General features: G+C 58.6%; 11 protein-coding genes across 11 annotated transcripts in view; 7 read left to right on the plus strand and 4 right to left on the minus strand.

Moving 5' to 3' along the window:
• The window catches only part of P884DRAFT_274069 (Pre-mRNA-splicing factor Cwf15/Cwc15), a gene marked incomplete at both ends in the record, with an annotated part of 1,118 nt that extends 934 nt beyond the window's left edge, over window positions 1-184 (minus strand). The window contains 2 exons of the mRNA XM_069442668.1: window positions 12-88; window positions 152-184. Coding sequence (XP_069301753.1) covers window positions 12-88; window positions 152-184 — 110 coding nt within the window. The remainder of the gene's footprint in view (window positions 1-11; window positions 89-151) is intronic.
• Window positions 185-461: 277 nt separating this feature from the next.
• P884DRAFT_281790 (ribosomal protein S5 domain 2-type protein) lies at window positions 462-1,991 on the plus strand. Its single transcript, XM_069443565.1, has 2 exons — window positions 462-711; window positions 778-1,991. Exons 1-2 carry the CDS (start codon window positions 548-550, stop codon window positions 1,493-1,495), a joined length of 882 nt encoding a protein of 293 aa, XP_069301754.1. The 5' UTR covers window positions 462-547; the 3' UTR covers window positions 1,496-1,991.
• Window positions 1,992-2,582: 591 nt separating this feature from the next.
• Window positions 2,583-3,341, minus strand: P884DRAFT_274071 (P-loop containing nucleoside triphosphate hydrolase protein; the record flags this gene model as incomplete). Its single annotated transcript, XM_069442669.1, has 2 exons — window positions 2,583-3,172; window positions 3,293-3,341. The coding sequence occupies 2 exons, from the start codon at window positions 3,339-3,341 to the stop codon at window positions 2,583-2,585; spliced, it is 639 nt and encodes a 212-aa protein (XP_069301755.1).
• A 1,149-nt stretch (window positions 3,342-4,490) lies between these two features.
• Window positions 4,491-6,739, minus strand: P884DRAFT_253580 (thiamine pyrophosphate enzyme, N-terminal TPP binding domain-containing protein). The gene is made up of 3 exons (XM_069440810.1): window positions 6,381-6,739; window positions 4,911-6,246; window positions 4,491-4,773 (listed from the first exon to the last, which is right to left on the minus strand). The coding sequence occupies exons 1-3, from the start codon at window positions 6,537-6,539 to the stop codon at window positions 4,514-4,516; spliced, it is 1,755 nt and encodes a 584-aa protein (XP_069301756.1). The 5' UTR covers window positions 6,540-6,739; the 3' UTR covers window positions 4,491-4,513.
• An 879-nt stretch (window positions 6,740-7,618) lies between these two features.
• On the minus strand, window positions 7,619-9,180 carry P884DRAFT_190026 (major facilitator superfamily domain-containing protein; the record flags this gene model as incomplete). Its single annotated transcript, XM_069437483.1, has 2 exons — window positions 7,619-8,830; window positions 8,899-9,180. The coding sequence occupies 2 exons, from the start codon at window positions 9,178-9,180 to the stop codon at window positions 7,619-7,621; spliced, it is 1,494 nt and encodes a 497-aa protein (XP_069301757.1).
• Window positions 9,181-12,807: 3,627 nt separating this feature from the next.
• P884DRAFT_190097 (uncharacterized protein) lies at window positions 12,808-13,824 on the plus strand (the record flags this gene model as incomplete). Its single annotated transcript, XM_069437490.1, has 2 exons — window positions 12,808-12,861; window positions 12,964-13,824. 2 exons carry the CDS (start codon window positions 12,808-12,810, stop codon window positions 13,822-13,824), a joined length of 915 nt encoding a protein of 304 aa, XP_069301758.1.
• Window positions 13,825-14,668: 844 nt separating this feature from the next.
• On the plus strand, window positions 14,669-16,583 carry P884DRAFT_274075 (uncharacterized protein; the record flags this gene model as incomplete). The annotated part of the gene is made up of 4 exons (XM_069442670.1): window positions 14,669-14,700; window positions 14,774-15,040; window positions 15,112-15,417; window positions 15,482-16,583. 4 exons carry the CDS (start codon window positions 14,669-14,671, stop codon window positions 16,581-16,583), a joined length of 1,707 nt encoding a protein of 568 aa, XP_069301759.1.
• Window positions 16,584-17,500: 917 nt separating this feature from the next.
• Window positions 17,501-18,109, plus strand: P884DRAFT_189487 (YkoF-like protein; the record flags this gene model as incomplete). Its single annotated transcript, XM_069437438.1, has 4 exons — window positions 17,501-17,569; window positions 17,627-17,732; window positions 17,835-17,937; window positions 18,031-18,109. 4 exons carry the CDS (start codon window positions 17,501-17,503, stop codon window positions 18,107-18,109), a joined length of 357 nt encoding a protein of 118 aa, XP_069301760.1.
• A 487-nt stretch (window positions 18,110-18,596) lies between these two features.
• P884DRAFT_234420 (uncharacterized protein) lies at window positions 18,597-20,527 on the plus strand. The gene is made up of 3 exons (XM_069439910.1): window positions 18,597-18,701; window positions 18,774-19,671; window positions 19,764-20,527. The coding sequence occupies exons 1-3, from the start codon at window positions 18,626-18,628 to the stop codon at window positions 20,134-20,136; spliced, it is 1,347 nt and encodes a 448-aa protein (XP_069301761.1). The 5' UTR covers window positions 18,597-18,625; the 3' UTR covers window positions 20,137-20,527.
• A 223-nt stretch (window positions 20,528-20,750) lies between these two features.
• P884DRAFT_288774 (uncharacterized protein) lies at window positions 20,751-22,711 on the plus strand (the record flags this gene model as incomplete). The annotated part of the gene is made up of 2 exons (XM_069443970.1): window positions 20,751-21,808; window positions 21,959-22,711. Exons 1-2 carry the CDS (start codon window positions 20,795-20,797, stop codon window positions 22,709-22,711), a joined length of 1,767 nt encoding a protein of 588 aa, XP_069301762.1. The 5' UTR covers window positions 20,751-20,794.
• Window positions 22,712-22,770: 59 nt separating this feature from the next.
• Window positions 22,771-23,196, plus strand: P884DRAFT_253591 (uncharacterized protein). Its single transcript, XM_069440811.1, has one exon. The coding sequence runs from the start codon at window positions 22,786-22,788 to the stop codon at window positions 23,152-23,154; it is 369 nt and encodes a 122-aa protein (XP_069301763.1). The 5' UTR covers window positions 22,771-22,785; the 3' UTR covers window positions 23,155-23,196.
• Window positions 23,197-24,184: the final 988 nt, after the last annotated feature.

The following is a 24,184-nucleotide window of genomic DNA, read 5'->3' on the forward strand; positions in this document are numbered from 1 at the left end:
TATATACGCACCTGAACTTGAGCTTCGTATACGCGGGCAGCAGCCGCTGGTGGTACGCCGGCCCGCGAAGGGCTTCCTTGCCGCGGGCCTGATGCCGTGCGTTAGCATCGTGGTTTCAAAAAGGAACCCCGAATCCGCGCGCGTGCCTTACCGGGTCAAATGTAGGCCTGTGAGCTGTCGTCATCTTGGTCGGCGAATCTGACGTGAATTGCGACCCGGATGGCGCAGCTGGTCGATGCTTGAGAAGAAGGTTATTTTTCGGTTGATGATGCTGTGATTTCCTTAACTAGTAGACTGGAAGAGCCGCAAGGGTGCATCCATTGCCAGGCGATGTGATGCAGTGGGCTAGTAGCTTGGCGGGTCGATGGGGCCTCACCGCCCGCGCTCCGCGGGGCAGAATCCACTAAAATTTAGCGGTCTTTGGCGGCAGAAAGCCGCCCCTCCGGAACAGCAAACAGCAAGGCGTCCGTAACATCATCCATTCCATGCGCGGCTCGGCGATTACTCGCTTTCCTACTTCTACGACGTCCCAGGATACCAATTCACAATGCCGCGAGAAGCAGAGCCTTCTCTGAACGAGAAGCAGTTCGTCATACAAGCGCTCCAAGAAAACCTGCGGCTGGACGGCCGCGAGCTTGACCAGTACCGACCTCTGGAGCTCACGTTTGGCGATCAGTATGGCGTCGCCGACGTCACGCTCGGAAAGACGAGGTAAAATAACCACATATGCTCTGATTTCTCGATTGTCTCCTCCCTAATCAAGAAGCGCCTCGTCAGGGTCCTCGCCAAAGCGACCGCCGAAGTGACGGTCCCCTACGCCGACCGCCCGCTCGACGGCATCTTCACCATCGCGACCGAGCTCAGCCCGATGACGTCGCCGGCGTTCGAGGTCAACCGGCCGACCGAGACCGAGGTGCTGCTGTCGCGCCTGCTCGAGAAGACGGTGCGCCGCTCGGGCGCGCTCGACACCGAGTCGCTGTGCCTCGTGGCCGGCCAGAAGTGCTGGTCCGTCCGCGTCGACGTGCACGTGCTCTCGCACGACGGAAACCTGACCGACGCCGCCTGCTTCGCCGTCGTCGCCGCCCTGCGCCACTTCCGAAAACCCGACACCAGCATGGAAGGGGGGCGCCTGACCGTCTACACCCCGGCCGAGCGCGAGCCCGTCCCGCTCAGCTGGCTGCACTCGCCCTTCTGCGTCACCTGGAGCTTCTTCGGCGACGAGGGCGAGATCGCCGTCCTGGACGCCACCTGGCTCGAGGAGCAGGTCCGGGTGGGCAGCTGCACCGTGAGCCTGAACAAGCACGGCGAGATCTGCCAGATCGCCAAGCTCGGCGGCACCCCGGTCGACGCCGTCGCGCTGCTGCAGTGCACCAGCGTCGCCCTTACCAAGGTGAAGGAGTTCTCGGACCTGCTGGACAGGAAGCTTGCCGAGGACTTCAAGAGGAGGGACAAGGGCGGCTTTATGGCGGAGCTGAGGGCCGAGAATGACAGGTGACGGCGTTCGGAGCAAAGATGAGGTTTAATTAAGGTTGGATAAAGGAGATACCCACGGCGGTCAAGCCGTCGTCTGTCCAACTAAAAGATAGATTTCTCCGGACCAACACCGGGATGATTCTTCGGGTAGCGAGAGAGAGCGAGAGAAAGAGAAGGAGAGACAGAGAGAGAGAAGAGCGCGGTGTCGGGGTTGATTGACGATGGGACCAGTCTGTATCGGACAACCAGTCTGCAATCCGAGCATTGCAATACCTCATTCAAGGTACTCTCTGAATACCGGGGAGCAAGTAGGTGGCAGATCAAACGGAGGCACTTGGTCGGAGCAAAGAAAGAGAAGTCTCGGGACAAGGGAGCCATTTAAGGGGAGTTGGATCACTTAACTGGCAACGGTGGGGAGAGATACATGGGGACAAACCAACGGCTGTCGGATCGAAAGTAGGAGATTGTGCTATCTCCTTGATATCGAATTCGTATCTCCGGCACGAAGGCCATGAATTCCTGCGTATTCCTCTCAACTCCATTACTAATATGGGTATCCAATTCAAACTAAAAAGAAAAAAGAGAAAAAAAAGAAAAGAAAAGAAATCCATTGGGTCAAGCCTCCGTGATAACCCATTCCTCGTGGGTGGTCCTGTGTACCTTGATTCACACCAGCAGCATAGCCTGCCGGACCGGCACGCGACGGCTCGAGCTCGCTGTTCAGGTTACTAGGGATGGTTAGGCCCAGAGCGAGATAGAATCACCAAGCATCACCTCCCTCCCTGCTCTTTCCAATGCCCGGAATTTACCAGCTGGAATGTCGCCGAGTTTGGATTGGTGACGTATCCAGACACAATGTCGCTCTCATGGCTCGGTCGCCTCTGCACTAAGCCGTGATCGGGAGCACGGCTTCAGACCGGCAACTGCCCGCACACCGGGACGAATCGTCGTTGACATGGCTGCTTCGAAAAGCGACATGCTCCGGGGGAAAATATCGCTGTCCTGCTAGGAAGCTGGGTATCTATTGCCCGCGATCAGGTTGGCGTAACGAAGACTTCGCTTGGGAAAAGGAGAGGAGGGAGGAGGAGGAGGAGGCCGGCATTCCATCGTCACCTCATGAGCGGCGGGCGGCTCTCCTTGTTCCACTTGACCCTCGACCGCACCCAGTCGACGGCCTCCCTGACGCCGGTGCCCGTCAGGGCCGAGACGGGGAGGACGCGGGAGTCGCGGATGCCGCCGGCCTTCTCGCCCTCGAAGACGCGCTTGACGAGGCCCTCCTTGATGCGCACCACCTCGACGCAGTCCTCGCGGTCCTGCTTGTTGGCCAGGATGAGCAGCGGGACGCCCTCGGCCTCGCTGTTCTGCAGCACGTCCTCGAGCACGAGGCGGCACTCCTCGAGGCGGCCGGACGAGTCGTGCTCCAGGCTGCCGTCGCCAATGTCGGTGCTGTCGATGATGAAGACGATGGCGTGACAGCTGGCGTAGTAGCTCTGCCACAGCTTGCGCAGCGACAGCTGCCCGCCCACGTCCCACAGCTTGAGGTACATGTCGGGCAGCACAATGGTCGACACGTTCTGGCCCACCGTCGGCACCGTCTTGAGGTTCGGCGGCGGGCCGTCGGGCGAGAAGATGGACTTGACCTGCTCGTGGAACGTCGTCTTGCCGGCGTTGTCGAGGCCGAGGAGGAGGACCGAGTACTCTAGCCGAGATAAGATGTGTGTGTCAGTCGGTTCCGCTTAGGGATTCTGGATCATTCAACGAACGAGGGCACCGAGGAAGGGGGGGGGGAAACGGGGGACGGGGAGGGGGAGGGGCGCACCCTCTTTGCTTGTCGCCAGGCGATAGAGACCCTTGGCGAGGTGGTACATCCTGTGCGTCTGGCCGTCCTCCGAGGTCGTCGTGGTCGTGGTCTAGGCGGATGAAGAAAAAAGGAAAGGAAAAAAAAAAAGATTCCCTTCGTGGGGCGAGTCGCAAGTCCCCAGATTGCCAGCCTGGTGTTTGGCGAAGCTGCTTCCACTGCACACGGTACTGTATGGTACAAGGAAGCTTACTGCAGTATGAAGTATCACCGCAACGCACCCAGCGGTAAGGTGCCTATGTAATCCGTACTCCATAGAAGCCTGCAAATTTCTACAGGGCAGGCGCCTCCACTGCATCTTAGTCTTAGTTACACGTTGGCAGGTCCAGGAGTTCGCCAAAGGAGCTCTTGGCAGCAACCGTTATGGTAAATTATGTTCTAGGCATACGAAATAACGGTTACAAACGTACCGGTTACCTTACTTGTAATACGTACCTTTTTCGTCAAACATATGTTCGAGATGCCTCCCGGTCATCATCCAACGTCTCTAGAGTTGGGTCTGTAGGAGTGCGATCCATGCCGTAAGCACAGATGAGCGGGAATGGATCAGGGGAATCGTAAATAGAGGCTTCGCATGATCTCACAGCTGTGGACTGTTAATGCTCTTGGAAAATTTTACCTCGCGACTTCCCCCGTGCTCCTTCTTATTACGCGATTCTGGGAGTTCCGCACCTGCCATGAACCTCTCGGTCCCGCAAAATAACATGAATCACCAACGCAAAGAAAAAGAGCTCGAGTTGACGACATTACAATGGAGAGCAATCGCCATTTCCCTCTGTTCATGTGATACGAGTTGCATCCTCGATACGTCGTGGGACTCGGAATGCCATTGACTACCAACAATGTTTTGGCACATGTTTCCATGGCTCATGGTCTTCCTCGGTCTGTCCCCGAATCCACAAGCAGAAATTCTCCCGCTCTAATCTGGCTGAATGACTAGGAGTGCCAGCTGACTTGTGAACTCGATTGTCCTTCGAGAAACCCCGGACAGGCTAGGAATGCCATCAGCAAGCAATGCCGGGAACGACAAGGTTTATTATACGAGGCCGTTGTTCTCCGAGCTCCCTTGGCGGCGAGGAACCACTGCAGAAAAGTCTCTGGGAAAGGAGTTGACTGCCCTACGTCTCACAGCCGCACAACACCTCTCTTGATTACGTACCGCCACATCGTTTCAGTTCCCGTCTAGTACCCCGGCACGATTCGGCAGTCCACGACCGTCGTGTTCCCGGCCTGGACCTTGGCCACGGCGTCCTTCAGCACCGCCTCGAGCTGGCTCGCCTCCTCAACCTTGAGGGCGTGCACGTCGCCCGCCCCGGCCGCCGCCGCGATACCCGCGTAGTCCGGCGGCGGGGCGAACGAGATGTGGATGTCCTCGTCCGACACCTTGGATGCCGCGCCCTCGGGGTGCACTAGCATGTACGACTTGCGCGGCGCGTTCCAGCCTGGTCGCACCTGTGCGTCAGCGACAAGGGCCAACGCAGCCGGTCATATTGCGCTGATGCCCGGCGCCGGGAAACAAGGGGCGAAGGGGGTGTGAAGAAAAGGGTTGGGTGGATGACGAGGTGCTGAGAAAACTCACCGTTGTTGTTTAGTACAATGGTCAGCACCGGAATCTTGTACCGATGGGCGATCCAGTAGACGCTGCCTGGGATGGAGAACATATATGTCCCGTCACCGACGATCTGGCAGACGAACTGGCCGCGCCCCTCGGCGTCGGCCGCGAGCTTGATGCCCAGGGCGGCGCCGCCCGACCAGCCGAGACCGCTCGCGCCGCAGTTGATCCACGACCCGGGCCGCGTCGGGCGCACGTTGTCGTGGATGAAGCCCGTGTTGGTGACCGCCTCAACCGCCCAGATGGTGTCTTCGGGGCAGGCGGACCGGAGGAGTCTGCTGAGGTGGGCCACCCCGAACCTCCCATCGGGGAGCGGGCCCGCCGCCTTCTCGATGCGCTCGATGCGCGCGGCATACGCCTCCTGCCGCGCGGCTTCCGCCGCGGCGAGATCCTTCGAGCTGAGGAGCTTGGCGGCCTCGCTGTCCGGCCGGCGCAGGACCTCGATGATCTGGTGCACCGAGAGCAGCGAGTCGGCTTGGTACCGGGCGTCGGCCTGGATGTAGAAGAGGGGCATGCGCTGCTTGAGCGGGTCGGAATCGATGTGGAAGACGGTCGCGTCTGGTCGCGGCTTGCATAGCGTCTGGATCCACGGCACGTCGCAGTCGAGCACCACGATCACGTCTGCGTCAGATATGGACGGGTCCGCGCCCTGCCTCACACCCAGCCACGCTGGGTGGTCAGCGGGGAAGCACATGTCGCTGCCCGCCGTGTCAAGCACCCGCAGAGCCTTGACGATGTCGGCAAGCTCGACCAGGGCCGCGGGGGTCTCGTGATTGCGGCCCGAGTACCCGGTCACGAGAAGCGGTCTCGACGCGCCCGCCAGCGCTTCGGCGATCCTCCTGGCACCCTTGGGCGGCAACCCGCCCAGCTCGACGGGTTCCCAGTACCGCTGCCCGAGGCTCATCTCGTACGGCTCGATGTCGGCCTCGAGCACCTCGCGCGCGGCGCAGAGGTAGACGGGCCCCCGTGGCACGCTCGTGGCAAACTGCAGCGCCCGGTTGACCACCTGCTTGACGTTGACGCCCGTCCGTATCTCGCTAGTATACCGGCAGTACTGGGCGACGATGGCGCGCTGGTCGGGCACGTCCTGCAGCCAGTGGATGAACTCGCTGCGGGAGCCGCGCAGCTCCCCCTCCAGCGTCATCGGGGAGAGGCCGGCGAAGATGAGCACGGGACAGCGGCCGGTGGATGCGTTGTGGACAGCCGCCCCGAGCGCCTGCGTGCCGACGTCGACGTGGATGATGACGCACTGGGGCTTGCCCGTCACGCGGGCGTAGCCGTCGGCCATGGACATGGCGACCATCTATGGTGGGGAGAGAGAAAAAAAAACAAAACGTTAGGTCTCGACCTCCTTCTCAAACCGGAACGTTACGGGGTTGGGGGAGAGCTCTGCGGGTGAGCAGCGCAGGATTGCCCCCCGGCCTTGAGCGCACACACCTCACTCGGGCAGGTGATGATGCGCGGGAACTTGGGGTTCGACTTCAGCACCACCATGGCCTCAATGATGCTAGGATGGTCGGATCCCAAGTTGACAAAGCAATGCGAGACGCCGGCCTCGGCGATCGCCTCGAAGAAGGCAAACGACGTGGTATACATCTCGGGGTTTTCGGGACCGCTAATACACAGCTGGCCGGCGGGACGCTCAGGGAGTTAAAGACGGCGGGGCCAAGGGCAGAAACAAGAAGTGAGCTGTGCAGTGCAGTCCACAGGCAACGAAAGATTTATCCAACTTAAGTTAACTAGGTCGTGGTGGACAAAGGAGAAAGAATGGCCTTCACGACGGTTTGTTCGGCGCCCACCCGAATGCTCGGGTATGTCGCCAAATATATATATATATATATGTATATATACATCTTGCTATATCTGGACTCCGGGAGGCGCGGGGTTACATTCTGTTGTTGTGACCGCAACGCCGGGATTGCCGACCCACACGGAGAGCTGAGAGCGCAGAGCTATTATTGTGCAAGATTCAGCTTCACTCGGCTACCAAGATTTCTTTTTCTTCCCAACCACACACTAGTGTATCTGTACTGTATGTACTTGGGTACGGACGTACATCCTCATCAGGTCGTAGTCGAGGTGAGTGGACCTCGCTTTGGCGGACGTCGGTTCCGGCCCTTGTCGAGCCCCTCACCCGCGCTGCCCGAACGGGTGACCCCTCTCCTTCCTTCCTCCCTTAAGTGTAGTCTACAATAATCCGTACACTAAATTCCTTCGCCCGTCGCGCCCCCTGCTTAGCGCACGGTACTTGACTTTGGGCCGATAGCTTGGCGAGCTTGGCTAGCCTATTTCCACTTCTTTTGGAGAGCGCGGTGGAGAAGAACGGGGAAAGACGAATATAGGAGGATGGGAGGACGGAATTGGGGGAACATCATCGGCGATACCCTTTCCAGGCAGCGACCGAAAGCCACGGAAAACTGATCACAACCTTTGTGGTGCTATCTTCGCAGCCGACAAACAAACAGCAGGATCGGGCCCAGCCGAACTTGAGCGATCCCCAAAGAGGCCGTAGGGAGCGTGTGTGTGTGTGTGTGTGTGTATTACATATTACGATTGGCCCGAAAGCTCATCCCTACACACTGGTAAAGCGCCCCCGTTTCCCCCCGGGAGGGGAGGAGACACTCTTTTTGGGTGGTTGGCAAAGAAAGAAGAAGAAGAAGAAGGGAAAAAAAGGTTCACAGAGTGAACCTGAAGCTGGGGTGCCAGTCGCCCATGTTGTTCTTGTCCTCGTCGGGCAGGGCGAGCCTGTGGTCGCGCTCGCCGCGGTCCCTCTTGCGGTTCTCCCTCCACATGAGGGCGGCCATGGCGGTGGCGCAGAGGACGCCGAACCACATCATGGCGAGGGCGACGCCGTAGCCGGTCGGGTAGAGGGGCGCCTCCTTCTTGATGAAGATGAAGGCGCCGATGATGCCGGCGACGTTGCCGATCATGACCTGCGCCGAGGCGCCAAAGGAGCGCTTCCAGTGGCCCGACAGGTTGTTCTGCAGCCAGGCGAGGCACATGGGCGTGATCATGTAGGCGCCGCCAAAGACGAGGAAGACGCCGGCGAACTTGTAGTCGCGCGACTTGCCCTCCTGCGCGAGCAGCATCGAGTAGCCGACGGTGGAGAGGGAGGCGCCGGCGAGGATGAAGCCGTAGCGGTGCCTGAGCCGGTCCGAGGCCCAGGCGCCCAGGAGCATCATGCCGCCCGCCAGGACGTAGACGGGGATGGTGCGGACCTGGGCCTCCTCGGCCTGCCAGTCGAACTCGTGCAGGATGGTGGGCAGGAAGAAGGTGCCCGACAGGCCGGCGACCGAGATGCCCATGTAGACGAACGCGGCGAGCCAGATCTTGTAGTCGCGCACGATGCGCGTCAGGGCGAACCGGTTGAGCGTGTCCATGCGGCAGACGTCGCCCACGTCGGCGGCCATGCGCCGGCGGAGGAGCTCCTTCTCCTCGGCGTCGAGGTAGCGGGTCTGCTCGGGCCAGTCGACGATGACGAAGGAGCCGACGATGGCGAGGAAGGACGTGACGGCGCCCTCGATGATGAAGATCCACCGCCACGGCGCCATGCTCGGGGTGCTGAGGTTGGCGATGGCGTAGGCGAGCAGGCCGCCAAAGGCGCCGGCGACGACGGTGCTGCAGAAGAAGAAGGACATGCGCTTCTGGTACTCGTGCCGCTTGTAGTACATGGAGCTGACGTAGACGATGCCCGGCAGCACGCCGGCCTCGAAGACGCCGAGGAGGACGCGCAGGGCGACCAGGGCGGCGTACGAGTGCACGAAGCCCATGCACATGTTGATGACGCCCCAGCAGAACATGAGGACCGAGAGGTAAAGCGAGGGCCGGACTTTCCTGATCACCATGTTGGAGGGCACCTCGAGGAGGATATAGGACGAGTAGTACGCCTGGGGTACCATCCGGTCAGATCACGGTCCACGGTCCAGGTCAAACCGGAGGGAGGAAGGCTACGTACGAAGAGAACAACATTGAAGCGGCTGCCCACGTCGAGATGCAGCTCCTGCGTCAGCCCCTGGATGGCGGCATTGCTGATGTTGATGCGGTCCAGAAAGGCCATGAGGTAGATGATGAAGAAGACGGGAAAGATGATGAGGTCAAGCTTCATGAGGAGCCTGCGCTCGGCCGTGGGGTCGATCGGCGCGGGGGACGTCTCCGCGCACGATGACGCCGACTCGGCGGGCGAGTCCTTGGCTACAACGCCGCTGGCGTGCTGCTTTTCTTCCCCGGAGGATGGCATGCTGAAGGCTGGGAGATGCCGCCGCGCGTGTCGCACGAGCACCAACAACAATCGGTAAGAGGAGGACGCTGGGGAGCAGAAGGCGGGAAAGACAATCAAGGTAAGGCAGCCAACATGTGCCTCGAGAGATCCCGGAGCCTGAAAGAGGAAGGAAGCGTGAGGGGAAAATAGAAAAACAGAAGTAGAAAGAAAAAAAAGACAGATGGGAGTCAATCAAGATGGTGTCCTCGCTAGCGTAGTTCACTCTCCTGCCCTCCTCAACAGCACCGAACGAATGCGAAGCGGCCCGTTCCTCTCCAGCAACGGGGAACGAGCCTAATCTAGTGTCGTATGGACAGAGGTACGGTACGAGGACCAACAAGACGATGGCACGCCGAAAGAGGGTTGGAGCCGTTGGAACCATGCCGTCGGGCAACACTCAAGGGGCTGGACTCGACGCTCGGGGAGTAACTATGCGAGGACATCAAGTTCACTAGCGGCCTTCCCCCGCGGTGGCCCTTCGTCTCGGCCGGCGCAACCCTGGAGAGAACCAGGGGTGCGTGTGGTGAGGAACAAGAGCATCGGTCGCGCGAGCGGTCGATTGTGAGAAGACGGATTTCGGTTAAGTAATCCGTACACCAACAAAAGAGAGGACGGGAGTCCGTCAAGGCCCACCTCCTCGTGGTCGTGCCCATGAACGAGAGGAGGAATCCGCCGGGGGTGGCGTCCAGGGTGTTCTGCAGGTTGATACTCAACCGATATTGTGTGACCAACCTGCACTTAGTGTAGGAGGTGCCTACACTACTAGTACAGCGAAGCTGTGGCGCCAAATTTCGCGGGCGATCCGGAGTGCTGCGCGTATGTAATCCGTACACTGCACGAATACCGCGTACAGCGAATACCGCGTACAGAGACCAACGCAATGCTTCGTAGTGTCCGTACGGAGCAACCGATAAGGTATCATAGGCAAGGGCCCGGGAATGAGTTCCGATGGCGCCGATGACGATGTGGTTGGTCGGGCCGGCAGATGGCCGGGGTTCATGGCCTGCTTCTATGCACTACTACACTACATGGTAGTGTACTGTGTATGTATGTACGGAGGTATGTAGTAGCGTACTCTAGTAACGTTTCACTACCGCGTTCACTCCAGGTCGATTCACGCATCTGCATCGGTACAGGGTCAGCAGCCCAGGGCGATGTCTGTAGTGTAGTGTACGTACAGTATGTATGTACATATACTCCGTACATCTGGCATGCAATAGCGCAAAGCATTCTGCTGCAGCAACATGCAGGGGATCACCCCTCGCATCGCTCTATCCGGTTAGAGGAATCCGTTTCAGAATCAGAAGGAACACAAGCAACAAGTTCGACGTCGGGACGCTCCGCGAGACGAGGGGCTCCCGCGTCTGGCCGGGCCTCGCCGTGGGGAGAAGGAGGCTCCCATGTTCCCTGCGACGGAGGAATGGGTGGACATGCAAGTAGCAAATAGTCTCAAACAATATTACGGAGTACCTGGGCGTCCAAGTGTTAGCTAACATCCTCTTCATAACCTGTAAGTGTGTAGAGAGTTGAGGACTCAATTTCCCAAAGTGACGGATACCGTTCGAGAAAGTGTGTGAGCAAAGAGAGCGGTTGTCAGACTTCTAGGGCACTTGCTCACCTCATCTAACTCCCTAACGGACGGTGTCAGTCACGTCAGGAGAACTCGAGTGTAGCAAGAGGTTTGTCGCCTTTCTCGTCGACCAGAGACCCGCCTACTTTCCGTCTTGGCAGACCGCGCAATCCGTACGAAACATGGACATTACACGGTGCACCAGGAGCGCGCGGATCGCTGTCCATCCCCAGTGGTTACGATCTGGACTGCATAATGTAGTTAGTGTGCGCAGTAAATAGTTGTTCCGTAGATAGTTTTACCGGAGCTAGTGCGGTGATGTACATCCGTACATACATACCCGCTCGATTTTCAACGATCGCCGACCCACATGTTCCTCCGTGTATGTAGGCGGTAGTATGGGACACACTTTCGAGGTTGGGGTTTGCGGCTTGTGCAGCGTACTTGAGGAGCCTCCGTTACTTTGCCCGACTGAAAAACCCTTCGGCCCTCTGGTCGGAGAAGGTCGAGGGTATCCAAGTCTTAACGTCTCGTTTATTGTTCCTTGGGGGCGCTGAATAATATCAACTCGGTCAATAGATCCTGTCGTGAGATAAAAAATCTGTAGAATGGAAGCACCGTTTGTGTGCGCCCGAGCCTTCAGCGTGTTTTGCTGCCTTCCTTCTTGGTAGCATTGAGGTTGCTATCTCAGCTCCTTCCTGAAAATCTCGGAAATCTTCCTGCAACTACTCTCTTGCCCGCGTGCGGCACGGTCTGCCCGGGCCGTCCTCGGAGCGGATTGGTGCGCTACTTTCCGCTGGGAAGGTTTGACTGTGCGTCCGTAGTACTTACTGCGCACACTATTTTCCCATCGAGGTCGAGACGCAGCGGCCTGGCCGGCCACCTCATCCGTGCTTCCACCACCCTGGTTCGCAGGTTTCCCACCCCTTCCCCCCACCCCCTGCGTTCACCACGCCTTTCAGCGCAAGCGAGACAAGCCACCGAATCTAGGGGTGCGGCATCTCCCGTCTCTTTGACCCTTTTCCTTCGGTCTCCGATCATTCGATCAAAGCGCCAAAAGGATGGAGATCGATCCGGGCGTTCACGGGGAAGAGGCCCTTGCGGCTAACCGATTGGGTTCCCGCAGTCGATCGCCAGGCGTTGCGCAAGACAAGGACTGTCATAACAAAGCTCAATCTATGCTTTGGTAGTGTTGTAGTGTTGTAATCTCTTGACGGATCGAAAAGGGTCACCTTCGGTGCCGTAGTGTAGGGGGTTCTTGACCCTTGTGCTCGCCGCTCCCTCGCCGCAGCAGCCGAGAAATGTGCTCTCATCTCACCGGCTCTCTCTTTGGCTCTCTCTTTTCTTCCCTTCCTTCCGCCCTCTATCTCTAATATCGGAAGAGCCTCCTCGAAGACCGACGTACATGCCGCGCGAGCCCTTCTGGGAGGCAAGAGAGCGAGGCGAACGACGAGAAGGGCACGAGGACGACCCGCAGCGTGGCCGCCCGGCATGGCGGGAACCGAGACAGCGCCGGCGTTCGACCCGGACGCCAACAGAGCGCACCTGGTGTACATTCCCGCGGCCGTCTTCTTCGTCATCTGCCCCGTCATGATGGGCCTGCGAATATGGGCTCGCCTGGGAACCGGGGGAAAGCTGGGTGCCGACGACTGGACTGCCATCGTCGCCCTCGTGAGTGGCACCGTCCCCCGGAATCACGCCCTCTCGATCCTGAAGCCACAGTCGACGTTTCTCGAGATTCGAGTTGCTGACCGACGATCGACAGATCTTCGCGCTTCTGACAAGCGGTTTCCTCGTAGGGTGTAAGAGAACCTTTTGTCATCTTTTACTTCTTTCCTCCCATCTCCACCTCTCCATTCCTATCCCTCTCTGATCTATTTTTTCTCTCTTGCTCCTCCCTTTTTTTCGCAATTTTTTTTTGCGGAAAAAAAGGGGGGAGGGAGGGAGGGATGTGCAAGTCCTCCCGTTGATGCAGAACTACCACGAGGAATGGATTTCATGCTAACACACGATGGCTTGCAGCTTGTCAGTACGGAATGGGAAGACACTGGGTCACGATAAATGATCACGACAAATTTGAAACCAACAAGGTACGCCAAATCCCCAAAACAACGACAGGGGAAGAAGAAAAGGGGGACTGCTCTTGTTCAATGAAGTGCCGCAACTTACCGTGATGGCGCGGCAACTTCTAGTACTTTTTCATGGCGCAGGTCACGTACAAGGCCACCATCAACCTCGTCAAGTGCTGTATCCTGCTTCTCTACCTGCGCCTGTTTTTCATTGTCCACTGGTTCCGCTGGTCGTGCTGGGCGCTCCTCACCATCGTCGCCATGTACTGCGTGGCCTCGATCCTGGTCACCATCTTCCAGTGCCGGCCCATGATCCGCGCCTTCGACAAGTCCACGCCGGGTACCTGCATCGACACGGCCAAGTTCTGGTTCGCCAACGCGGGCTTCTCCATCGCCACCGACATCATCATCCTCCTGCTGCCGATGCCCCTGATCTGGAAGCTCGGGGCGCCCAGAGCCCAAAAGATCGCCCTCATGGCCGTCTTCGCCATCGGCATCTTTGCCGTCGTCACCTCGTGCCTGCGCGTCACGACGCTCGACATCTTCGCCACGAGCCCCGACAACACGTACAACATCGACAACGTCATGTGGACCATTGTCGAGCCCAACGTCGCCATCGTCTGCTCGTGCCTGCCGATCCTCCGTCCCTTGGTGGTCAAGCTCATCCCGGGGCTCGGCAGCAAGCACTACGGCAGCTACGGCAGCTACGGCACTCCGGGCTACGGCACCGGCCGGTCGCGCACCAACAACACGCAGCGGAGCCAGAGCCGGCCCGACGGCGCCGACGCCCGCCACGACTGGATGGAGCTCGGCGGCGTCAAGTCCCAGGGCGAGAACCTCGCCACCATACGCCGGCCCAGCTCCCACACGGGCAGCGAGGAGACCATCCTGCGGGGCACCCCGGCACCGCCAAAGGATCCGAACATAACGGGGATCCAAAAGACGGTCGAGTACAGCGTCCAGTACTCCAAGGAGCGAGATTGAGCTCAAAGGCGGCGGCGGCGGCCTGGCGGACAAAGGTGTTTTTTTATTTTTATATTTATTTTTATTTTTTTATCGTTCGTATGTACCACCACCTCTGAGGGAATGAATGGGAGGGCGTTTGGGTAGGAATTGGTATGGTTGTCATGAAGGGTTTAAAGAGGGAAATGAAGAAGGCTATGTAAGGAATCCAGATCACGTCTCTCTAAGAAGATAATATGGCAAGGATAGACGGGCTAGGTATTCCGTGTATCATCATCTATGACATGCACGCGCGGCGTTGTTGGCGTGCTGTCGCCGCTACCTGTTTTCGGGTCCGTCGCAGTGCAAACCTGCGGTCGTTTACTGATGGATGATGTGTTCCCCCCCTCCGCTGGTGCACTCAAAAGCAAAAAGTGCCGTACGTAAACACGGGAAGGCGTGGAGGACTGGCGGGATCCATTCTCCCAGGATCCTGGTCGCACATGTCGATTGGCTAGTGAGCATCTACGACACAGCGTTGTTCGGCGGTCCTCTGTAGGTATCGTATGTATAATATTTGTGTTTTACGAGTACACGTATGTAAGGTTGTAATCCGTAATAACGTTACATCGTAGCACTTTGCGTGGGAAACGCCTGCAGCAGAGAGATAGTTAGATAAGCATCAACTATCAAAGAGCCAACCAGGTCGATGACGTCGTCATATGCACCCCATTATCACCCGCGTGCTTCCAGCGCAGTCAACTCGCAGAACACGAAATGACAGCAACATTTGGTGGAAACATGCTGAGGACCACCATACCTGAAACGTTCCACTCTCATCCTGATTAGATCTTTGACAAACTAGAAACCTCACAAAGAGGGAGAGATGGCGCCGGTGGAAGTTGAACATCACGCAAGGTAAGTGCAAGACACTCAACATCCTCGGGTTGTTTTTTGATAGAGTAGTAACTTACAATGATGAATACCAAAGTCCCATACCTCTGTTCCTGGCAGCCTTCCGTGTCGCTGCGGCCGCATACGTTTCCTACACCGTTTGGCGAAGCCTCTATCGGTCCCACAAGGCGCTGGGCCCTGCGCAGGACACGCGGACCCGCACAGCGGAGCGCTCCAAGCTCACCGTCGTCTTTGGGAGCCTGGCGGCTCTCGGGTTGGTGTTTGCCGTGACTTCGAGCCTCGAATATCTGACACTGTCATACAAAGTGTGGGCGTCGGAAAGGGGTGTCGACGTTCCCGAGTCGTATGCTTCCACCGTGGCGCCCCCCCCCCCCCCCCCGGGAAAGTGAAGTTCGCGGACTAACAGAACAGTAGTCTGTTTAATATCGGTCGGGATGGACCCGCTCTGTACCTGAAACACTGGCTGAGCGACACTCCTGTTTTCCTCGATGCCCTGGAGATCATCGCCGAGGAGACGCGGAGGTTGTGGTGGGGACAGCAGGTTGACCTCGCGACAATATCATGGACCGCGCTTCTGGCCGTCGAGGGTCGTCGCCGCAGGATACCACACCTATGGGCACATGCTCTGCTGCCGCATCTCGTCAGCCTGTCCTTTGCCCAGAACCTGTTCTACGTCGCCCTTCTCCAAACACCAGCGCCGATTCCAGCCCAAGAGACGAGGCAAGTGTTCACTCCTGCGCAGAAAGGAGGAAGAAGAGAGCAGCCCCCCGTCTAACTCGACCAGGATCGCCCGAGTTTTCCATCGCCTGCTTCCGAGGAAGCCTAACAACTGGTTCCCACAGCTATCGCTGATCGTTGCCCCCCTGGTTCTCAACTACCTGGTGACGTTCTGGCTCCCTGCCACTGCGGGGACGCCGTCGTTCCCAAACACCGTTCTCCTGACCAAGCTCTTGACCCTCGCACCGCTGGTCTTGCCTGCCATTGCTCCGGCGTCCTGGGGCGTCGTTCACGCTGACCCGCACGACGCCTATCCCGACGTGACGAGGCTCTTCAACCTGATCTCGGCCGCGAGCGGCCTGCTGCACGCTAAGACGACCGTCTTGGCCCTGCTCTTCGATCTCCCCGACTCCCACAGGCACCGTCACAGCATCAAGATCCCCCTCGACACCGAGAAGCGCTCGAAATGGGAGCGCACGGCAACGGCAGCCGAGAAGGTGCTCGGCTCCATGACCGACCACCCGGCCGTTGCCGCCGCCGGCAGGGACGCCCTGCTCTGCGCCCTCAGCCTGGGCCTCTGGGCGGCCGTGCGGTCGACCGACGTCGGCAACATGTTGCGCGCTCTGCACAACTACTCGACTTCCCCGTCCCGCGGCGGCAGCGGTAGAAGCGGCGGCGGCAAGCGGGGGAAAACAACCGAGACGCCTCGCCCCGCCCGGGCGCGGGAGACGGCGGCGGCGGCGGCGGCGCCGTCGAACGGCATCCCTCCGCTCTCCATGACGCTGCGCCACCGCGGCCGTCAGAAGAGACCGAGCGTGTCGAGCGCCGGGAGCGCGGACGGCCCCGCCGAGGATGCCGCCGCCCAGCAGCAGCAGCAGCAGCAGCATCATAATCAAGCCCCGAAGCGCCGCGGCCGGCCGAGGAAGGCCAAATCCGAACCCGAGCCTGAACCCGGGCCCGGCCCGGGCCAGGACCGAGCCGACCTGGAACCGGAGGACGAGACGTACCGGCCTACGCCCGCGGCTCGGGCCGATGTTGGCCTCGGCGACGTCGTGCCGGAGGACGACTTTGACTGGGAGGCGGCCGCGCTCGCGTGGGGCTTGACGGCGGTTGGCGGCCTAGGGCTGGGAAGCGCGGCTGTTTTTGGGGCCGAATGTCTCGCGCGCTGATGCCGACGGAACGAGCTGCGCACGCCGGCTGGTTTCCGCATCCTACCACGCTCGACTCTCTGGGGGGACCGTTGGGGGGGTTACGGTATGTGCGGGCTCGCAGTCGCAGTCCGGCTCCTTTGGTGTTTCTGCTCTGATTTTCGACGTTGCCGCGGGACGGATGGGAACAACGGGCCAGGTGAAAAAGCGGTCTTACGGACGCTGGAGGGTTTGGAAGTCTGATGTCTGGGTCTGGGAGTTCAACACGGAATGGTTTGGTCGAGTATCCGGTATTTTTGCATCTCATCGAAGTGCTGGCACATCGTTACCGCGCACGTCGGCTTGCTGATTTCCTCTGCTCTCATTACTACTACTAAGTCCTCTTGGACTTTCGTTCCCCAGCTCTTGATCGGCTATGCAGCATTCAACATCATCTCCCCCAAAACATGTTCGTCACAGTTCGATGTCGACTGCAAGCGGCCATCTGCCGTCATTTCGGGGCCACAAGGCACACTCGGGATAATTCTGGTGTGTGCCGTTTGTGTGTCTGGTTTGGAGAGCATCGCAAGGTCGGGTTGGGGGGAAGCATTGAGATATCGAAATTCTGAAATTGTACTCCGTAAAGAAAATCAATTGATTCAAACCAGGGCGGCTTGTTAGTTTCTTTTGATCATCCCTGGTGGTTAAGGTGCGAGTTCGCGGGTTGTTGCTGTTTGGTGGAGCTCCTGTCATTCCGTGCAGCACTACTGCGCTTTTCCGCTGCTGTTCCCGCATACCCCTCCCTCCTCCACTAGACTTCCGACCTCTTACATATGGCCATGATGACATCACGGTCTCCTTTCCGACACCGATTGCCCAGATCTATTCTCGCATTGTACTACCACTCAACTAACCGCCAAGCCTCTCGTTACTTCTCTTCATCACAAGCCCGATACAAGATGAGCACCACGGATTACTCGCAGATCCCGACCCCGTCCATGTGCTATGTGGACTTCTGTCTCGTACCCGTAAGGTCCTACCTCGCCGTGACATGTCGAGTCAGACTGACGAGCCATTCTTTTCAGATTGGTACCGGAAACGTCTCTGTCGCGCGGGAAGTCGCCGAGGTACAGAAGGTACTCAGGGCCAGCGGGCTGCGTCACACGATGCATTCTGCCGGGACGACAGTTGGTGCGTCAAGGGCCATTTCTTTCTTGCCTTGGCCGTTACTGTTCCCATATGCGCCTGCTTGTTCGAAGCTTTATAAAGTCTGACTCACCCCCGAACCAACAGAGGGAAACTGGGATGAAGTCATGAAGGTCATTGGACAGGCCCATACGGTCGTGCACCAGACGGGCGCCGTGCGGATCCAGACGTCGATGCGAGTCGGTTCCCGGTGAGCAGCCCATCGGCCTCCTCCCCGCGCATTTGGTGTCGGATTTCTGAAAGGCTAACAAGATTGATCGCCCAAAAAAAAAAAAAAAAAAAGGACCGACAAGGCTCAAACGGCCGAGCAAAAGGTGAAGCGGGTTCAGGACATCCTCGCCAAGGATGAGCAATCGGCTTGATTGTACAGGACAACCTCAAGAGGTTGATCATTGTTTCTATATACGTCACATAGCATAGGGTTGGACTTTTGTATGTTTTCCCCCGAATTAAGCATCCTTCTATCATGACAAAGCTCTCCACGTCGTAACTGTCACCTTGCTCCATGCTGTACCGTTTTGTAGTTCTCGCATATACGGGAATGTATCTCCGTTTCCAAATACGAACCGTGTTTATTTGCCTACGCAATGCTCCTTTTTCTAATGTTTTTTTTGTTCGCATCTTTCTCCTCCAATTTTTCTCAGAGTTATCTCAACAAGCGTAAAATCAGGGATTAGGTAATGTAAATCCGGAATGTTCCCCGCAGTTCAAGTTGGGGTACGGAAATCCCCCAACCCACGATGGGTGGAGCCACTTGCACGCATTGTCGCAGCCAGAAAGCACGGGCCTTCAAATCCAATTGATTGGTTTTCTCCAGAGCTCAACTTCCCCCTGTCGCCGTCGCGCACCAAAAGCCACGACACAAGGCGACAAGCACGATGGCGAGTGTGCTCAACAACCTCTTTGGGGGCAAACCGTCGGCCCCCAAGCCTGACGCGGCTAGCGTCGATCCGGGTAAGTACAGTCGATCTTTGGAATCACCGCTTTTCTCGGGAGCTCCTATGATGCTGACCTCGAACGCCGCAGACTTTGCCGAGTTCTCCCAGGCTGCCGATCCGTCTCCGGTTCCCGTCGCGGCCGAGCCCTCGACGTCAACTGCCTTGGGCGCCGGTCAGACCGTGCGGCCCTACACCAAGTGGTACAGAGTCCACGAGCGCTACAGCCTGTCCGAGTTCAAGGCCGAGGGCGTCATCCTCTCCATCATCGCCGCCGTGCTGATCCTCCATCTCTTCGGCGCTCGCCTGAACCGGAACAAGGCGAGGAAGTGGATTCGCGCCCACGCCGCCCCGCTGGCTGCCGAGTTTGCCTCGGTTGGCTTCTCTGGCGTGCCTCTCGCCGCGGCCGACAAGAAGGGGGATGCGCTCCTGCAGTCGGTCGTCGTGACCGACGAGGCTCAGAGCGACAGCCTGATCAAGGAGAAGAGCCTGTTCGAGTTCGCCACCTACGCGACCGGCCGTGCCAACGTCGCCTTTGTCGATGTGAAGCTCACTCTCCTGAAGCGCTTCAACCCGCTTACCGTGCTCTTCGAGAAAGTGGCCGCCTTCTTCTTCGACAGCGTCGCCGAGACGCACGACGTCGCCGAGGCCATCCTGTACCCCTTCGACGGGAAGGAGTCGCTCCTCGTTCCCACCATTCCCGGCGCCCCGGAAGTGCGCAGCAAGGATGGCAAGAGCACCTATGACGGCTTCGTGTGGGCTCTGGTTCACAAGGAGTGCATGAAGCAGGTCCGCGATGACCGCTACGACGTGTCGCTCACCGTGACCAAGGACAACCCCAAGCTGCCCAACTGGCTGACCGTCATGACCGAGAGCGCCGAGATCACCGATGCTCTGCTTACTCCGGAGTTGATCAAACTCGCCGAGGCTGCCGGGGACCTGTTCGAATATCTCATCGTCTCCGACCAGCCGACTGAAAAGCCCAAGACGTAAGCATACTACAACCCCCCCGCCCCCCTTCCGGCTCTCTTGCGCTACCGTGTCCAGCTCGTCCCGATGCTAATAAGACACCGGGCACCAGGCTCAACGAGACGACCCCCCGCAAGCGCATCTTCCTCAAGTACCACCTGCCGGCCAACAACGACTACACCAACCTGGTGCCCCTCTTCCGGTACTTCCTGCGCCTGACGGACAAGCTGGTGCAGGTGGGACACTTCCGTCCCGAGGTGCTGCGCAAGGTCAAGGCGGCGCGCGACGCGACGGTCAAGCAGATCGAGAAGGCCGACAAGGAGAGCAGGGCCGAGGAGCTCGCCGCGGAGCGGGAGCGCGCCAAGAAGGCCAAGCGCGACCAGGAGCTCAACGCCCTCGACGCCAAGGCCCAGAAGAAGTACCTCGAGCGCGAGCGCGAGAGGGAGCTGAAGAGGAGCATGAAGAAGCAGACCCTGAGGGCCTAGGAGACTCACCGATTTGGCCAGGGTGGCTGGCCCGAGGTTTGGCATGGCGTACGTGGGTCTTCCGCGCTAGAAGGGGGGAGCTTGCTCACACGTTGTTTCTGTGTGCTGCTTGGAGGGGGGTCGGCTGTTTTTAAGCTGCTGTATCTGTACGGGAGTTGCATTTTTGGTAGATGCAGTAATGTTTACTTGAGCAAAAAAATGGTTGGGCTTCCCCTTTGATTATTCCTCTCTTTCGCGCCTCCGAAGCCGTGGCTTTGACGAGGAATCAATCTGATTGTCTTTTGAGGAGGGCGCTGGCATCTACAAGTCTCATCATTGCCGTGTTGCCATCCTCCCGTCTCTCACACATGCTTCATACTTTTGCCGTTTGTCGTGACAATTTACAAGGTTTCCCTTTTAAGCATATCCGCCGTCAAGGACAGGTTGAAGATGTCAAGAGATTTTTGGTTGATTGCATTGTTAAGCACAGGATTGTGCGAGAATGATAAGTAACCGCCGCAGTCCGCAGTCGGTTGCCCTGGCAACCAAATTTGGAGCACGGAGGGTAAACGCAAATCAAAAGTGACCATTCCGCCCCCACATCCGCTGTTTCCAACAATCGGCAATCGGCAATCTAGACAACCAAGGAAGGCGATTACTGAACGCAGTTTAAATCGCAATGGCGCGAACAACGACAGTACGCAAGTATGGGAGGAGCACCCGAAAACAGACGGCTGAGATCCTCTTTGCCCAGTTGCCGAAGTCACCGGTCAAATCTGACCGGGGGCCGGAGCCGGAGCCGGGGCTCGGGCCGGGGCCAACGCCGGAGACCCAACCCGCCCCGGAAACGGGGCCGCATGTCGGAGATGCTCCGGTCGATGACGTTAGCGAGCTAGCACAGCAGTTGTGTTCCACCAGGCTCGAGGACACAGCTCGCGCCGAGGGGCATGGGACACGAACGCGGCCGCGCCGATCAGAGCTGCCGGCTGAGCTGGAGAGGGAGGCTGCTCAGGACGATTCAGCAGCCGTGGGGGAGGTCCCGCAGCATGCCCGGGACGGGAGGGAGGAGCCCGAAACAGAAGCGGGCGCAGAAGCAGGAGAGACCGAAGAGACAGAAACGGAAGTGGAGGAGTCGGTTTACGGCGGCCTGCGCGTGATCACCTGGGCCGACGTCTGTCCTCCCGGCGCGCGCATAGAAAAGATCGCCGAGGCCTCGTACGCCGAGGTCTACCGCGTAACCAACGAGCACGGGACATCCATCATCAAGGTCGTCCGGCTGGAGTCGCCCATCAAGCCGCAGACCAAGGCGCAGGAGCGCTCCGGCCTGGTCGACGAAGAGCCGCATTCGGAAGAGGACATGCAGGGGGAGCTCAGGATCTCGGAGTGGCTCGCCGGCATTCCCGGCTTCGTCGTCTACAAGGAGCAGTACGTGGTCAAGGGCAAGGCGCCCAAGGTCCTCCTCGAGACCCACCAGGCCTTCCACCGCCGCATGAAGCGCAAGGACCCGGACCGGCTGCAGTTCTACCCCTCGCCGAGCCGGTACCTGGACGACACCCGGTTCCTCGTGGTCGAGCTGGGCGACGCCGGCACGGCGCTGGAGGACTTTGAGCTGACCTCGATCAGCCAGGTGTGGGATATCTTCTTCCACACGGCGCTTGCCCTGGCACGGGCAGAAGACCTGATAGAGTTCGAGGTAAGCCTGCTCTCCCCTTCTTCGTTTTCTTTCTTTCTTTCTTTCTTTTTTTTCTCGCCTTCTGTTACCCTTCGGTCTGATTGAACCCTGGTACCAACTTGTGTTGCTAACCGAAACCCCCCCCCTCCCCCCCTTCTTCCGTGGATACAGCACCGCGACCTCCACGAAGGCAATCTCTGCATCCGACGCGTCCGCCCACCCACCACTCTGCCAGAGAGCAGCAGCAGTGCCACCACCACCACCACAACTACTGAGACCACCTATAAATTCGGTCACTCCGGTCTCGACATCACCATCCTCGACTACGGCCTCTCCCGCGCCACCAACCCCAACCCCCCCTCGCCATCATCACCATCATCATCATCTTCACAACCACCACCAGCAGCAGCAGCAGCAGCAGCAGCAGCAGCAGCAGCAGCAGAGGCTTCAGTGGTGGCGTACGACCTGGAGAAGGACCTGTCGCTGTTCCAGTCGACGCACGCGCCGCAGTGCCAGGTCTACCGACAGATGCGGTCATACCTGATACACGGCGACCGGGTGGCACGCCCGTCGCCGCGGGACCACGCGACGCCCTACCCGCCGGCCCCGGGCTCGGGCTCGGGCTCGGGCTCGGGCGGGCCCATCTCGTGGCGCGGCTACCACCCGTACACCAACGTCCTCTGGCTCGCCTACCTGTACGCCTACCTGGTCCGCCACTTCGCCGGGGACGCGCGCGAGCTCAAGCGCTTCCGCAGGGAGACGAGGGAGCTCTGGGCCCACCTGGACCCGGGCGCGCCCCGGGACGTGCTGAGCTTCCCCAGCGCCGGGGAGGTGGTGCGGTTCGCGGTCGAGGCCGGGTGGATCGCCGAAGCGCAGGTCGTGGACGGCGAGGCGAGCTTCGTGAGCGTTGCGGGCGGGAGGTGATGATGATGATGATGATGATGATGATGATGATGATGATGATGATGGGGAGAAGTGGGAGGAGACCGGGATGAGCAATGGATGGGACACTGGAGGGGTGTTGGCAGAGCGAAACCCCAAGGCCAAGACGAAGAGGGCGGAGGCGAGAGTCTAGCAAGGGGCAGACCAGACCAGAGAAGGGGAAGCGTAATTCCCATGAACGACATGTCAATGGATGGAAGCAAGATGACAGGTGGGAGTGCCCATCACTTGGCCGACATTGGAGCGGCTACACGAACATCCATTGGGAACCGTGCTATTTTCTGGTCTTTTTTTCTTTCTTTTCTTGGAGTACAGGTTTGAATTGCATTGTACACGCGTACCTTACACGACCTTACCACTGCATATCGATACCCACAATCTTGTTATTTCCTTCAATCTTGGTTTTTTCAATATTCCAAAAATAGGTCGCTTGCAGTGCTTGCAGTAGATCTTGCAGATTAAAACCGATTGATGAGTGATATAGTCGATATAGTTACTGCGATTGTTGCGAGACGTTGCTCTGGCGCGAAAGCAATGTAACCAGTGGAATCACCCAGAAGTCGTCCGTGACTGGTTCGGGACGGAGCCGATATTGGTCGGCACGCAAGCTGCAGGTGATGGCGCTATGATTAGCGCACAACCTTCGCCCTGACCAATCAAAAAGAAGCTGAATGTGAGCCTGCCTGTAAAGTACAACAGTTACACAGTAAGGTGCCTGGTGTACGGAGGTACTTCGCACAACACGTGTTCTATCGGATTCTAGCCTGGGCTGTCGACCGACTAAAACCAAGACAGGTTCGATTAAAAACGACCCTCGTCCTTTGATGAGTCAACGTCATTAGACGTGATTTATCGCTCCGGAGCTCGGAGGTATGTCGTAGTTAAGCCGGAGGCAAATGGAACAATGGGAGTCATGCTCGGTGGAACACCACGCTCGGCAGAGTTGGCGTACCCGCAACCGTGGGGAACCGGGTGGCGCCGCTTGCGGGGATCCGCCAAGCCGGGGCCTTGGTAGAAAATGGCCAAGTCAGGCCAGGAACGCCCATGCTGGGCAATATTGTTAACCGCCGCCGCCAGACGAGGCAATCTTAGCCCGGAACAATCAAAGCCTGTTCACCGCAAAAGCCATCGAGCCTTGGCGTGATTGTCTCCTCGCCCTCCGCATGCCAAATCGAATATCGGCCGTCACCGTCCCAATGGCGGCCGGTGGATTCGTCAGCTCAGTGTATTTTGGGCGGCGACCTGCAGCTTGGCAAGTGATGGGGCGCAATCCACACAATTCACCGCACATCACCCGTTGTAACTCTAAGATATGCAGTCATAGTGTCGTCGCTCGAGCCAGGTTGGTGTAGTCACTCCCTCCGGCGCAGTTGGAATACAGTCTTTAGGTTTGAAAACCCTCCGCGCCGGGTCGCGAGGTAGGTCGGTCCCGTCTTTCCGTCTTACACAATGACG

This window comes from Thermothelomyces heterothallicus (genome assembly GCF_042370625.1).
Source record: "Thermothelomyces heterothallicus CBS 202.75 unplaced genomic scaffold P884_scaffold_1, whole genome shotgun sequence".
Classification (NCBI taxonomy): Eukaryota; Fungi; Ascomycota; class Sordariomycetes; order Sordariales; family Chaetomiaceae; genus Thermothelomyces; species Thermothelomyces heterothallicus.

Excerpts from the sequence above, each read along its gene's own strand:
- P884DRAFT_281790 (XM_069443565.1), top strand. The coding sequence starts at position 548 with ATGCCGCGAGAAGCAGAGCCTTCTCTGAACGAGAAGCAGTTCGTCATA. Across the intron at positions 712-777 it reads GTCACGCTCGGAAAGACGAG|GGTCCTCGCCAAAGCGACCG; the intron begins GTAAAATAACCA and ends GCGCCTCGTCAG.
- P884DRAFT_234420 (XM_069439910.1), top strand. The coding sequence starts at position 18,626 with ATGGCGAGTGTGCTCAACAACCTCTTTGGGGGCAAACCGTCGGCCCCC. Across the intron at positions 18,702-18,773 it reads CGCGGCTAGCGTCGATCCGG|ACTTTGCCGAGTTCTCCCAG; the intron begins GTAAGTACAGTC and ends CGAACGCCGCAG. Across the intron at positions 19,672-19,763 it reads CCGACTGAAAAGCCCAAGAC|GCTCAACGAGACGACCCCCC; the intron begins GTAAGCATACTA and ends ACCGGGCACCAG.
- P884DRAFT_253591 (XM_069440811.1), top strand. The coding sequence starts at position 22,786 with ATGGATGGGACACTGGAGGGGTGTTGGCAGAGCGAAACCCCAAGGCCA.
- P884DRAFT_253580 (XM_069440810.1), bottom strand. The coding sequence starts at position 6,539 with ATGTATACCACGTCGTTTGCCTTCTTCGAGGCGATCGCCGAGGCCGGC. Across the intron at positions 6,247-6,380 it reads TCATCACCTGCCCGAGTGAG|ATGGTCGCCATGTCCATGGC; the intron begins GTGTGTGCGCTC and ends TCCCCACCATAG. Across the intron at positions 4,774-4,910 it reads CATTGTACTAAACAACAACG|GCTGGAACGCGCCGCGCAAG; the intron begins GTGAGTTTTCTC and ends AGGTGCGACCAG.